This window comes from Schistocerca cancellata, chromosome 1 (genome assembly GCF_023864275.1).
Source record: "Schistocerca cancellata isolate TAMUIC-IGC-003103 chromosome 1, iqSchCanc2.1, whole genome shotgun sequence".
Classification (NCBI taxonomy): Eukaryota; Metazoa; Arthropoda; class Insecta; order Orthoptera; family Acrididae; genus Schistocerca; species Schistocerca cancellata.
The window spans coordinates 289,503,442-289,517,667 of NC_064626.1; the positions used below are offsets into that span (position 1 = coordinate 289,503,442).

Consider the following 14,226-nt stretch of genomic DNA (forward strand, 5'->3'; position numbering starts at 1 on the left):
AAAATGTGGAAGTGTTTGAACTTTCATAACCAGTGACTTCTTCTTCTGGAAGAAAGATTGAAGAGAAGTGAAGATGGATGAAAGATAAGGACTGGCGAGGTTTAGGATCTGGGAAGAGTTATGGAAAAGTCACTCAGAACCCCAAGTGAGGGGAGACTTTCTGGATGGGGTGGAAGGAAAGCTGATTGTTGGTGCCTGGATGACATTTGAAAATCTGAGAACTTTAAGATGGAACATAGCACAATAAGCAAGACAAAGATTACTGAAAAAAAAAGAGTCAATAAGAGTTGAAAGCAGTGAAGTGTATTATGGGGAATAAGCAGTTCAGAAAATAAACAGTGAAAAATATAAAAGAATGAAGAAACGAATAGTTGCAGAAATGCTAAGACTTTTGAAATTAATGTAAAGTGGCAAGAACCAAGCACATTTTGTAAAGCCAGTTCCCACTTGCAGACTTCTGAGAAACTGGCATCAGGAGGGAGAATTCAGATGACGCGTGGTGAAACAGGTGCTGAGGTCATGAGTTTCATTTTGTAGAGCATGCTCTTTAATAGGATATTGTTTGTTGCCAGTACATAATCTACGTCTATGCCCATTCATCCTTATTGATCACTTGGTGATAGTCATACCATTGTAGCAGGTCAAACAGCATTTACATAACAGCTGGTACATAGTGTATCATTTTACAGGTGGCTCTCCTTTAGGTAGAACATGTTTGTCCAGTTACACAGTTGGTGTTGGTGGAGTTGTGAGGGTGCATCAGGCAAGTCTTGTAATAGGGATGGTCACAGGAGCATTAGATAATTACAGCTATGTAGAATTTTTTTCCAATAGCTGCTTTGGCGGATAAAAGTTCTTACTCATATGATAGTAAAAATAAAGCTCCTCTTTCTCATCAAGACAAGCCAATCGGAACCAGTTGACCACCATGTCGTCCTCTGCCAGTGTCATCATTCGGATGAGGTATGGGGGTGCATGGGGTCAGCACACCACTTTTCCAGCTGTTGTTGGTTCTCTCGACCGTGGAGTTGCTACTTATTATTCAATTAGCTCCTCAGCTGGCATCACAAGGCTGAGTGCAACCCACCCCATACCTCCACCAGGAAAACATCCATGACAGTACTGTGAATTAAACTCCTGTTCTCCACATAACAGCCAGACCTACTGACCACATATCTATGTAGGCAGACAACTCTTATGATAGAGCAAGTGGTATTTGAAGGAAAATTGAACTGTCTCCACATTACACATTTTGATTGCCAGGATTTATTAAGCAAACATCATACATAGACAATATTTCCAAATTTTTATGAAATCACAGCATTTCCTTCATTACAAACACAAGAGCTATTGGTTTACTCATCTTCATATTCAGCAACATATATCATATATTGTTCTGCCCCTGATGTTAGATTCATACATAAGGCATGCTACACAGAGGCTATGTAAGAAATAGGTTACTGGAACCCTTAGCTTTGCTGAGGCTTCATCTTACTGCCTCTTCTATCAACATATGCACCTCATGGGCATCTGTCAATCTTTTTCTTTGTCCGTTGTGTGTAATTTGGTTATCGGTTTTAAATTATCACATATTTAGCAAGTTTTTTTTTTTGTGTGGAAAGACAGATTAAAAGCTTTGGTAAAACATTCTCTGGAAGCACATTCCTTAAAGGACTACAATTCTCTCACATATGAAAAAGTATTAAAATAAATACAATGTTAATATGCAGTCATTTGCTGAAATTTCTCTTGTATCTCATATCGCAGTCCATATAAATTTTAACTTTTGCATATACAAATTTGTAATGTACTGTTATTTTCTACTTGCTTTTATTGTTTACAGAATTACTGTGAAATGTGCTCCAACATATTCCTGAACAAAGATATAAAAGGGGGGGGGGAGGGGTGAACAAAAATATGAAAACACCAAAAACACAATTACGATGCCTAATATGATGTAGGAAAATCTTTGGCATTTGAAACAGCTTACAGTCATCTCAGAATGGTAAATACAGGTGCTGTATATGGTTTTAAAGGGAATTTTATACCATTCTGCCTGCAGAATAATGACAGCTTCAGCTAACAATGATGGAGGTAGATAACTATCACATGCCCTTCTCTCTGAAGTAGGCCACAAAGTCTCAATAATATTAAGATCTGCTGACTGGTTGCTAGGGGAGATATGACAAGTCATACTCATGCTCACAAAACCAGTCCTTGATGATGCGAACTGTGTGAGTAGGAGCCCTGTTGTCAGGGAACACAGCCTCACAATTGGGGAACAGACATTATACCATGGAATGGACCTGATCAGCCAAAATGGTCCCATAATTCTTGACAGTAATGTGACTTTGCAGAGTAACCACAGGGTCCATGGAATGCAATGATGTCGTTGCCCAGATCATCACCAAACCCCCACCATGTTTCTTTCTTGTCAGCAAGCAGTCTGCATTGTAGGGTTGGGGCGGTACCCACCAGATGTAAACTGGGCCAGAAGTCAGAAACATGCTCCACAGACCAGGTTTTATGACTTGGCATCACGTTGTTTTGATTAGGTCATTTGCATCACTGATGTGTGGTTTTGGAATTCCAGCTTGCCCTGCAAATTCCAGCTTATGGATCTCCATTTGTGATGTTTTAGTGCTACGATTTGTGAGTGCGATATTTAGTTTTGCAATGACTTTTGCAGCTGTCATTCTCTTATTTGTCACAGAATCTTCTTCAATGACCATCTGTCACAATCACCCAACATGCACTTTCATCCACATATACTGCCTCCCTAAATAAAGAGACTTATTTTCAATTTCATGGTTGCCACTTTATAATGTAATTTAAAAAATAATAATAAAAGTTTAGATATATGGAAATAATGAGAGAAATTTTCCGGCATGTCAGACAAGCACAGTAGGCTGAGCTATGTCTGTAATTTGTAATAACTCCAAAGTACACAGGTGGGTTTCTTGAGTTTTTATATATTGCATTACTACTTGGGATGATGATTCCAACAATTTTTCACTTGTGAAATGATAGTATATTCTTCCTTCTATGCACATCAAAATTGCAAACTTTTTGCTTATTCTCACAACCAAAATGGTTCCCTCCTGCAGGTCTGGGGGTTAGGATAGGCCCGAGGTGTTCCTGCCTGTTGTAAGAGGTGACTAGAAGGGGTCTCACACGTTTCGGCCTTATGTGATGGTCGCCTGTAGGGTTTGAATTCCATTCTTCAAAATTTTCCCAAAGAGCAAGCCAATTGGGGAAGGACACCTTACATGGTGCATAGTGTCCATCATGCGCTGAGACCTCTCGCATCCTTCGTTGATGTGGATTTGCACTTCCGCTCATTCTCCAGCAGTTGGGTTAGGTCACCCTCCTGGGTGTGTTTTCCTCCATCCTCTGTGCAGTATCGCTTTCTGCGCTGTCAATGATAATGGACTTCTTAGCTCGTTTGCGCCTGATATCCAGCACGGTAGCCAGTTGGTTGTGGTGGGGCCACTGTGTACCCTGTTGATTGTAGCCCCCTGACCACACAGGGATCGCTCTGCTGATGCCTGCGCTGTTAACTCCCCATGTATGCCAAGGAATAGATGCCTGTCACCCTGGGGCATCGGGACTCCTGGCAATGGCCATCCTGCCAGGTTGCCTTTGCTGTGGCTGGGTGGTGCCTGAGAGGGAGGCCCGTGGTCAGAGTGGGGGGCATCAGAGCAGAAGCATATGCCATGAAGCATAGTAAATCATCTGTTGCTAGTGGTCAAACACCAGCAATCTCTAAGCGGTCAAGGTCTAACTTCAATGCCAAGAAATATGACCCCAAATTGTTCCCCCCCCCCTCCCCCCTTCCCCCACCCCCCTGGCCACACCATGGGAGGAACACCAGGCTAAGGATGGCAGTGAAGCTTATTCACCCCGGTACCTCGTATGTATGAGAGTTGATGGGGAATCGTTCTTGTCAATGAAATCTTAGTTTTTTGTGGATCGGTTAGAGGACAAGTTTGGGGAGATGGAGGGATTGTCCAAAAGACAATCAGGGTCAGTTTTGACCAAAACAGCATCCTCTGCCGAGTCACGGGCACTACTTGCCTGTGAAAAGGTGGGGGATGTTATCATGCCCCATAAGACCTTAAATATGGTCCAGGGTATCATATTTTACAGGGCCTTCTTTTGCAGTCTGACAATGAGCTACACGCCAATTTAGAGTGGCGAGGTGTCCATTTCATCCAGTGTGTCCACCGGGTCCGAGGGATAGTCAGGTTGCCACTGGTGCCTTCATCTTGGCGTTTGAGGGGGAACACTACCTGAGAAGGTCTAGTTGATGGTCTACCGCTGTGACGTAAATCCATATATCCCTCCCCCAATGCAGTGCTTTAAGTGCTGGAAGTTTGGCCATATGTCTTCCTGCTGTACTTCCAGCGTCACCTGTCGGGATTGTGGATGTTGTTCATATCTCAATCCTTACTGTGCCTCGCCCCCCCCCCCCCCCCCCCCCCCATCTGTGTCAACTATGGAGGGCACCATTCGCCTTGCTCGCCAGACTGCAGGATTCTCCAGAAAGAAAGGAAAATAATGGAATACAAGACCCTGGACCGACTGACCTACACTGAGGCTAAGAGAAAATATGAGAGGCTACATCCTGTGCATATGACATCAACCTACGCCACTACTATGACAACAGTTCTACCATCTTCCTGTCTGCCGCGTACAGCTGGCTCTCTGAGCCGTCAGATTCCACCTGCCCTGTTGATGGTGGGGGGGGGGGGGGGGGCACTTCCCTCCCTGTTGCTCCTGCACAACCTGCTTCAGGAACAACCCCTCCCCCCCCCCCTCCCCCAAACCATCGGGGACGTCAGTCACCACTTCACAGCTGGAGAAGGGATCCCTTGGGTCACTCCCTTCCCAAAATCCTACTGGTGGCAAAAATGACACCCGCCTGTGGCTGAAGCAACCACAGGTAGCTGGTCGTAGGGATTCACAGTCCTCATCTGTCACGGAGACTGAACCAGTGAAGCCCTTCCAGCCGGACAAACCTAAGGAGCAGCGAGAGAAACCTAAAAAGAAAAAGACCCCCAAGAACCAAGGCACTGTGGTGGCACCCACACCACCACTACCTACAAGCTCTTTGTCTGAGGATGAGGTGGAGATTCTGGCGCCCGCTGAGGACTTAGATCTCGCTGGGCCCTCAGACACAATGACTGTCGATCTCACAGATACTCATCTGGTGGCAGCAGGTGACCCTGAGGTGTAGACTGCCTCATTGAGTGTTTCATGCCTTCCCAGTCTCACGATCACATAATCCTCCAGTGGAACTGCTGCGGTATTTTCCACCACCTGGCTGAGCTACAGAAACTGTTAAGCTTTACACTTGCTTTCTGCATTGCCCTCCAGGAAATCTGGTTTCTGGTAATGCGGACCCCTGCCCTCCACGGCTGTAAGGGATATTACAGAAACCGTAGCGACCATAATAGAGTGTCAGGTGGAGTTTGTGTCTATGTTCTGAACTCAGTATGTAATGAACCTGTGCCCCTTCAAACTCCTCTTGAAGCTGTGGCTGTCAGGATAAGGATGACGCAGGAAATAACTGTCTGCAATGTATATCTTCCTCCAGATGGTGCAGTACCCTTGAACGTATTAGCTGCACTGATTGAGCAACTTCTTTAACCTTTCCTTCTTTTGGGAGATTTTAACATGCATAACCCCTTGTAGAGTGGCACCATGCTTACTGGCCGAGGTAGGGAGGTCGAAAATTTACTGTTACTACTCGACCTCAGCCTCTTAAATACACATGCCCCCACACATTTCAGTGTGGCACATGGCACATATTCAGCCATTGATCTCTCGGTTTGCAGTCCTGACCTTTTTCCATCTATCGTCTGGAGAGCACATGATGACCTGTGTGGTATTGACCACTTACCCATCTTCCTGTCACTCCCCGAGCATCATACCCATGGACACCTACTCAGATGGGCTTTAAACAAGGCAGACTGGGAAGCCTTCACCTCTGCTGTCACCACTGAATCTCTCCCACATGGTGCCATGGATTTTGTCATTGAGCAGGTCACTACAACAATCATTTCTGCGGCAGAAAATGTGATCCCTCGTTCTTTAGGGTGCCCCCGGTGAAAGACAGTCCCTTAGTGGTTGCTGGAAGTTGCTGAGGCAATTAAAGAGCGTCAGCAAGCTCTACAGTGACATAAGCGGCACTCTTCCCTAGAGCACCTAATAGTCTTTAAGTGGCTCCGTGCCCATGTTTGCCAGCTTATAAAACGACGGAAAGAGGCATGTTGGGAGAGGTACATGTCAACCATTGTGTGCCATACATCACCTTCCCAAGTCTGGTCGAAGATCAGACATCTTTTTGGGTACCAGACCCCAACAGGTGTTCCTGGCATTAACGTCAATGATGTGTTGTCTACCGACACAAAAGCAATTGCTGAACACTTTGCTGAGCACTATGCTCAAGCCTCGGTGTCAGAGAATACCCTCCAGCCTTTTGCAACCTCGAACGCCAGATGGAAAGGAAAGTCCTCTTGTTCACTACATGCCACAGTGAGCCCTATAACACCCCATTTACAGAGTGGGAGCTCCTCAGCGCTTTTGCATGTTGCCCCGACACAGTTCCTGGGCTGGATCAGATCCACAGTCAGATGATTAAACGACTCTCGTCTGACTATAAGTGACATCTCCACGTCATCTTCAACCAGATCTGGTGCAATGGCGTCTTTCCATCGCAATGGTGGGAGAGCACCATCATTCTGGTGCTCAAACCTGGTCAAAACCAGCTTGATGTGGGTAGCTACCAACCCATCAGCCTCACCAACTTTCTTTGTAAGCTGCTGGAACATATGGTGGTCAACAGTTGGGTTGGGTCGGGTCCTGGAGTCATGTGGCCTACTGACTCCATGTCAGGGCGGCTCCCGCCAGGGTTGCTCTACCACTGATAATCTTGTGTCCCTCAAGTCTACCATCCAAAGAGCCTTTTCAGACGTCAACATCTGGTTGCCATCTTTTTTGACTTACGTAAATCATATGACATGACCTGGAGACATCATATCCTTGCCACATTCTATGAGTGGGGTCTCCGGGGGCCACTCCCAATTTTTATTCAGAACTTCCTGTCGTTCCATACTTTCCATGTCCAAGCCGGTGCCTCCCATAGTTCCCCCCATATCCAGGAGAATGGCATTCTGCAGGACTCTGTATTGAGTATCTCTCTGTTTTTAGTGGCTATTAATGCTTTAGCAGCAGCTGTAGGGCCGTCGGTCTCACCTTCTCTGTATGCGGATGACTTCTCCATTTCGTACTGCTCCTCTAGTACTGGTGTTGGTGAGTGGTGCCTACAGGGAACCATTCACAGGGTGCAGTTATGGGCTCTAGCCCACAGCTTCCAGTTTTCAGCCGCGTAGTCATGTGTCATACATTTCTGTCGGTGTTGCACCATTCATCCAGAACCAGAACTTTACCTTAATGATGATCCACTCACTGTAGTGGAGAAATATCAATTCTTAGGACTGGTTTTCGATGCCCGATTGACTTGGCTACTTCACTTTCGTCAGCTTAAGCAGAAATGCTGGCAGCACCTCAATGCCCTCTACTGCCTGAGCAACACCAACTGGGGTGCTGACTACTCTACACTGCTGCAGCTCTACAGAGCCCTTGTTTAATCCCTTCTTGACTATGGGAGTCTGGTTTACGGTTTGGCGGCGTGCTCAACTCAACATTGCGTTTACTCGAACCAGCGCACTACTGTGGTGTTGTTTGTCTAGAGATGGGAGCTTTTTGAACGAGTCTGGTGACCAGTGTCCTGGTGGAGGCTGGAGTCACTCCATTGAAGGTTAGGTGCACACAACTGGCTGCCAGTTACGTTGCACACATTTGTAGTTCTCCTGCGCATCCAAATTACTGTCTCCTTTTCCCAACCACGGTGGTTCATCTTCCACATCAGAGGCCCCAGTCAGGGCTTACGATTGCAGTTTGCGTCCAGTCCCTTCTATCTGAACTGGAGTCCTTCCCATTACCACCTCTCCTTGAGGTCCATACAGGTACACCTCCATTGTGTACACCTAGGCCACAGATTCTTGTGGACCGTTCGCATGGCCCTAAGGACTCCACTAATCCTGCAGCTGTCTGCTATCACTTCCTCCCGATTCTCGACATGTACTAGGGCCATGAAGTGGTTTACACCGATGGCTCTGCGGCTGAGGATCACGTAGGCTTTGCGTATGTTCATGGAGGACATATTGAACAGCACTCCTTACCAGATGGCTGCAGTGAAAACACTGCAGAGCTGGTGGCCATATCTCGTGCTCTTGAACACATCTGCTCATGTGCTGGCAAGTTATTTCTCCTGTGTACTGACTCCTTGAGCAGCCTACAAACTATCAACCAGTACTACCTTCACCATCCTTTGGTAGCATCCATTCAGAAGTCCATCTATACCCTGGAACAGTCCCGTCGTGCAGTAGTGTTTGTGTGGACCCCAGGACATGTCGGAATCCCAGGCAACGAACTTGCCGACAGGCTGGCCAAACAAGTTATGCGGAAACCACTTATGGAGATGGGCATCTCTGAAACTGACCTGCATTTTATCTTAACACTGCAGGGTGTTTTGGCTTTGGGAGATGGAATGGCATAACAGTACGCACAACAAACTACATGTCATTAGGGAGACTACGAATGTGTGGAAGTCTGCCGTATGGTCCTCTTGCAGGGAATCAGTTGTCTTCTACTGTCTCCGCATTGGCCACATGTGGCTAATGCTTGTTTACTTCCTCCATCATGAGGATCCACCTTGGTGTTGCTGTGGCTCACAAATGACAGTCATCCACCTCTTGCTGGACTGCCCACTTTTAGCCACACTGCGGCTGACTTTAAACTTCCCAGCAGCCTGCCTTTGGTGTTGGGCGACAATGCCTCAACAGCACCTTTAGTTTTGCGTTTTATTTGTGAGTGTAGGTTTTATCATTTGATCTAAGCAGTGCTTTTAGGCTGGGGGTTTTAATGTGTTGCGAAGTAGCTGGCTTCTCCTTTTTATTCTCATGGTCGGCCAGCCTTGGTAATCTGCTCTCTTGTTTTGATCTCTTCTGCATGTTTCTTGCGTCTCTCTGTGGTTTTCTTATCTGATTTTGTCCATTTTAGTGTTTGTTGCCCTTCTGTCATTCTTGTGGTTTTCTCCTTTCTTACAGTTGTGTTTGGTGTGTCTCGATTATTTTACTCCCACCCCTGTGGAATTATTTTTATTGGAACAAGGGACCGATGACCTAGCAGTTTGGTCCCTCCCCCCTCTTTTAAACCAACCAACCAAATGGCTACCACCAATTACACTCTAAAATAATGTGCATCTACTTTCATTCATTAACTGAGAGCGAGTCCTTCCTCTTACTGAGGAACAGGAAAAACATCTTATGTTTTTTAACATTTAAAAATAAAAATACATGACAGTAGGTGTAGGCTCTATGTTGGGCTACCGCTTCATATTTTCATTTTGAAGAAAATGAAAACATAAAAGCAAGAAATGCAAAAGGTTCATCACACACATTATGATTCAGCAGATGATATTTGCCCCACTTTTCCTGTATGGGGTATAAATCTTTGATATGGTGCCTCTTGAAACACCAAACACTTTTGCTACCTTTGTTTTGGAAGGATCCACTATACAAACAGAAAGGTTTGCCCACATTTGAATTTGGTTAGCTTCAACATAATGCACTCACATTTACACAGAATACCATTCTGACCACAACTGACACTTGCAACACGTTTACAGTGTTGCACAGACACCTTTTATGGTCAAATACAACAGCACCACCTGCAGGCTTGGCTAACAACTGCATTTATGTTCCAAGCATGCATTTCTCATAGTGTTTCTGTATTTTTGTCCAATCTTTGTACATCACTTGCTACATGTACATAAGTCTTTTAACATGTGGCTGGGAAATATATGCTTTAGGATATGGTCCTTTTGCATTTGTCTCAGTTGAAAGAAACATAGATTTACTCAAAAGCAGCAGAACTGTATGTGGTCCACTTATTTGCACACGTGTCTATATGTTGACATCTTATAGCCAAAGTTATTGGCTCCCCAAACAGTGCAGCTACATAAATCAGCATGTTTCATGAGCTTATCAGCTTTGTGAACTGGAGCTGGTAAGATATCTGCCATACTCATTTAACCTGGTTCTGTGCGATTGTTGATTACTAAAAGTAAATAAAGATGACATTGGTATGAAACCTGAGCATCCTACTGCACACCTGATGAGGTGTTCAGTGTTTAAAACCACTTTGGCAATGTGAAGCAGCTCAAAACAATGTGTATTTCTTTAGTGCCTGCATGGCCTTATGAGTAATACTCATACATTTGTAGTATGATGCTATTATTGGCATTTCGTGCCCTGTACAGTATCTGATCAAAAGTATCTGAGCACAACTATGTAATGTGAAATTGAACAATAGATGCCATGAGAGGCGGACCTGCTGGTATGAAAGGAGGTGGGAAGTATTTTCTTGTCAACAGAGAATCAGAAATAACAGAATGGGTTGGTCAGGAGAGCACAGTGACTTTAAACATGAACTAGTCATTGGATGTCACCTGAGTAACAAATCCGTCAGAGGCACTTCAAGCCTTGTAAAGCTGCCCAAGAAGACTGTTGGTAATGTGATTGTGAAGTGAGAAAACAAACAAACAGCCATAGTTAAAACAAGATCAGGCAGACCTAATGTACTGGCACCCAGCAACCATCAACTATTGTAGTGGATGGTTGTGAAAGACTGGATGAAAATCAGCTGAAGGAATAACTCATGATTTTCAAACTCCTACCAGCAATCCATCTAGCACATTGACAGTGCATAAGGAATTAAAAAGAATGGGTTATGATGTCCAAGCGGCTCCTCATAAGCCTCACGTTTCTGTAATCAGTGCTTAGCAATGTTACACTTAAGAAAATGCTAAATGCAGAAGGATATGAATACATTTTACAGCATTGTGTACTGCCTATAGTAGTGCAACACTTCATAGATGATGATTGTCTGTATCAGTGTGATAATGCACCTGTCATCAAGCACCATCTGTGTGGCTTTAGTTTGTATACGATAACATTCCTTAAATGAACTGACATGCCCAAAATCCTAATCTGAACCAAGTGGAAAACCTTTGGGATGAGTTGGAATGTCAGCTTCCCTCCAGATCCCAGCATCCAAAATCCTTACTTTCTCTGGTTTTGGCTCTCGAGGGAGAATGGGCTGCCATTCCTCCACAGACATTCAGATTTCTCATTGAAAGTGTCCCCAGCAGAGAAAAAACCACCAAAAAGACAAAGGTTAGACACACCTCATATTAATGTTCACTAATTGGTATCTAGAGACTTTTGATAAGATAGTGTATATACATAACCCACATGATTCACATATTTTTAATAGTACCATATAGGCCTACTGTACTTTCACATCACTATACTTCTAGGCATCATACTGATTCTCATTGTTTGGCACCAACCATTCTATACACGAGGGTGGTTTGAAAAGTTTTCACAATCACCACGAGAAGTTAGTTAGCGCAACAAGTTGTTCACGTGATATTCATTGGACTGTTGCCTGTAAATATGTACTGAACCAGTGCTCTTGTAAGAGAGTTGTGGTGGTGATGTGGCTGTGTTGTTGTTCCTGCATAGTGAATTGTGAAGATGAAAAAAATTGAAATTCAAGCAGTGATTAAGTACTTCGTAAAGGAAGCTATGAAAGCAAAGGACATTCATGCCAATTTCCAGAATGCAATGGGGGCTCTGCACCTTCATATTCAACTGTTGCCAAGTGGACAAATGAATTTAAATTTGTGTTGGGAGAGCTTAGATGGTAATCCGCACAGTGGTCAGCCAAGGTGTGTCACTACTCCTAAAATCATTGCAAAAGTGCACAAAATGATTATGGATGATTGCCAACTGAAAGTGTGTGAAATTGCTCACGCTTACCAGATGTCATCTGAAAGGGTATATCACATTTTAACGGAAGAATTAGAAATGAATAAATTATCTGCAAGATGGGTGCCACGACTCTTGACACCCGTCTGCACACATGTGCCATTGCCATGGCAAAATTAGGCAAACTAAGGTATGAATTGTTGCCACAACTGGCTTATTCATCTGATATTACTCCATCAGACTTCCATCTCTTCCCAAAACTGAAAATTTTTCTTGGTGGCGAAGATTCACTTCAAACGAAGAATTGATAGCCAGAATTGACAATTGTTTTGCAGGCCTGGAGGAAACTCATTTTTGAGATGGGGTCAAGGCAATGGAGAATCGATTGAGCAAGTGCATTAATCTACAAGGAGGCTACATTGAAAAATAAAAAAAGTTTCAGTGATGTATGTATGTTTTTTCTGTTCCGTTCCAAGAACTTTTCAAACCAACCTCGTATTTATTTAAAATTTTCAAAATGAAGTCATTTATGCAGACATGTTTTCCAGCTGCAGATGAGGTGGTAATTCTTATAATAAGCCAAAAAGATGATCATCACTCAGAAATGGCTAATAATCTCAGAAAATTACTCCAATCTGAGGAGGTTAGTATATAACACTATTGTGAGCAAATGTTGCTAATATTGTGCACAGAAGGTGAAATTATGAAGATTAATATATTTTTTCTTAACAGCCCAAATTAAAAATTCATCTGATGCACGAAGACTTTGACCATCCTGGAGCATGGACAATTATTCCAGTTTTGAAAGAGTGAGTACTTCCGCTTGTTATTTTAAATAGAAAACAATGTTCTTAAATGTGATAGTGCTCTTGTAAAAGAGAACTTGAGTCAGGTGCAAAAACCAGAAGCAAAATCCAGTCAATTAACATCAGTGTGTAATTGTACATTGTGCTGTATTATTAATTTATGTAATGTCATTGAACATGAATGTTTTGCATGATTCAGTCATAAATATGACACAGTTGTCCAAATATTAAACTAGTTTACTCTTTTCTACCTACATTACACTATCTAAACTTCAAGTCTTACAAAATTAAACATGAGAGGAACAATGGGAAGAATTTTACCAAGGGGTCTCAATCAAAGAGCAACTTAATTCATTTCATAAAATTATCTTGTAACGCAGTGAGCTGTATTATACTAATTGTTTTGCAACAAACACTAAATGTAATGTGTTAGCAATAATTTTTGCAGTTCAGACAGAAAGTAACAGTGATAATGATACTGACTATAGTTAGTATTCCATCATGGTAAACATAATATTAGGAAAGGGGAATGGGGAGACTGCCTGTATACACAAAAAAAGGAATCAAGTTCCAGGCCATAGACACTAATAAGTACTGCACTGAACTTCTCTTTGAATATTACACTTCAATAATAAACTTGAAAACACGGAAGTTAGAGGTTCTGACAGTGTACAGGCCTCAACATGAAATGCCTTAAACTTCATTAAGTAACTAGAGTGGGTTCTAACAACGATCAGTAAAAATAAGTGGTAAGTTATTGTGCCGTGGAAATTTCAATATCGATTTAATCTCAGATAATTCTGATCTAACCATGATGGTCAAATGACACCAATAAGACATCCCCCCCCCCCCCCTTCCCCACCAGGTTTAGTGAAGAGAGAAGTACAGTTTCACAGAGATATAAATGCTGGTTGGCTCGTTTCACTATTCAGAGAAGATGAACTTACTGAACAATGTCATCATAAATAATAAAACTATTGACTAGGCCTATACACTAAAAGTTCAAAATACCAAGGAAAAAACAAAGGTATTTTAGAACACAAAAGGCACTTTATGTTTGACTCCTTAACAACAATAGCAGCAAAACAGGTGCTATTAAAATCAAATCATTGGCCAAGAAATTCATTGAATTCTAACAGTAACTGAAAACACAAGAACAAAAAAATGGCGCATCTGAAACAGATCAGCTAAAGTTACGTAAATGGGTATTGTATACCTGACCAGCAGCAATCTTTTTTGCCAAATTAACCATTAAAGAGATGAAAAAAATTGTTAGGTTAGTGGAGAACAGTAACTCTTCTAGTCTTGGTGATATTTCAGCCAAAATACTGAAACCTTGTGCTGACTTGGCAGTGCCCAACTTGAGCTACCTTTTTAAACAATGGATAAGTCAAGCTGTATTTCCTGTAAGGCTAAATTACACAATAATAATACCCCTTTCCAAAAGAGGAGGTAAGCAAGTAACCTCTTATTTTAGACCCATATCCTTCTATCTGTATTTTCAAAATATTTTGTGA

General features: G+C 43.0%; 1 protein-coding gene across 2 annotated transcripts in view; it reads left to right on the forward strand.

Moving 5' to 3' along the window:
• Nucleotides 1-14,226, forward strand: part of LOC126171570 (beta-1,3-glucosyltransferase) — a 95,875-nt gene that overhangs the window by 16,414 nt on the left and 65,235 nt on the right. The window contains exons 3-4 of one of the 2 annotated variants that reach the window (XM_049920811.1): nt 12,458-12,546; nt 12,636-12,712. In XM_049920811.1, the coding sequence (XP_049776768.1) occupies nt 12,458-12,546; nt 12,636-12,712 (166 nt within the window). Of the gene's footprint in view, nt 1-12,451; nt 12,547-12,635; nt 12,713-14,226 lie in introns of both variants that reach the window. The other variant, XM_049920810.1, reaches the window with a different exon arrangement.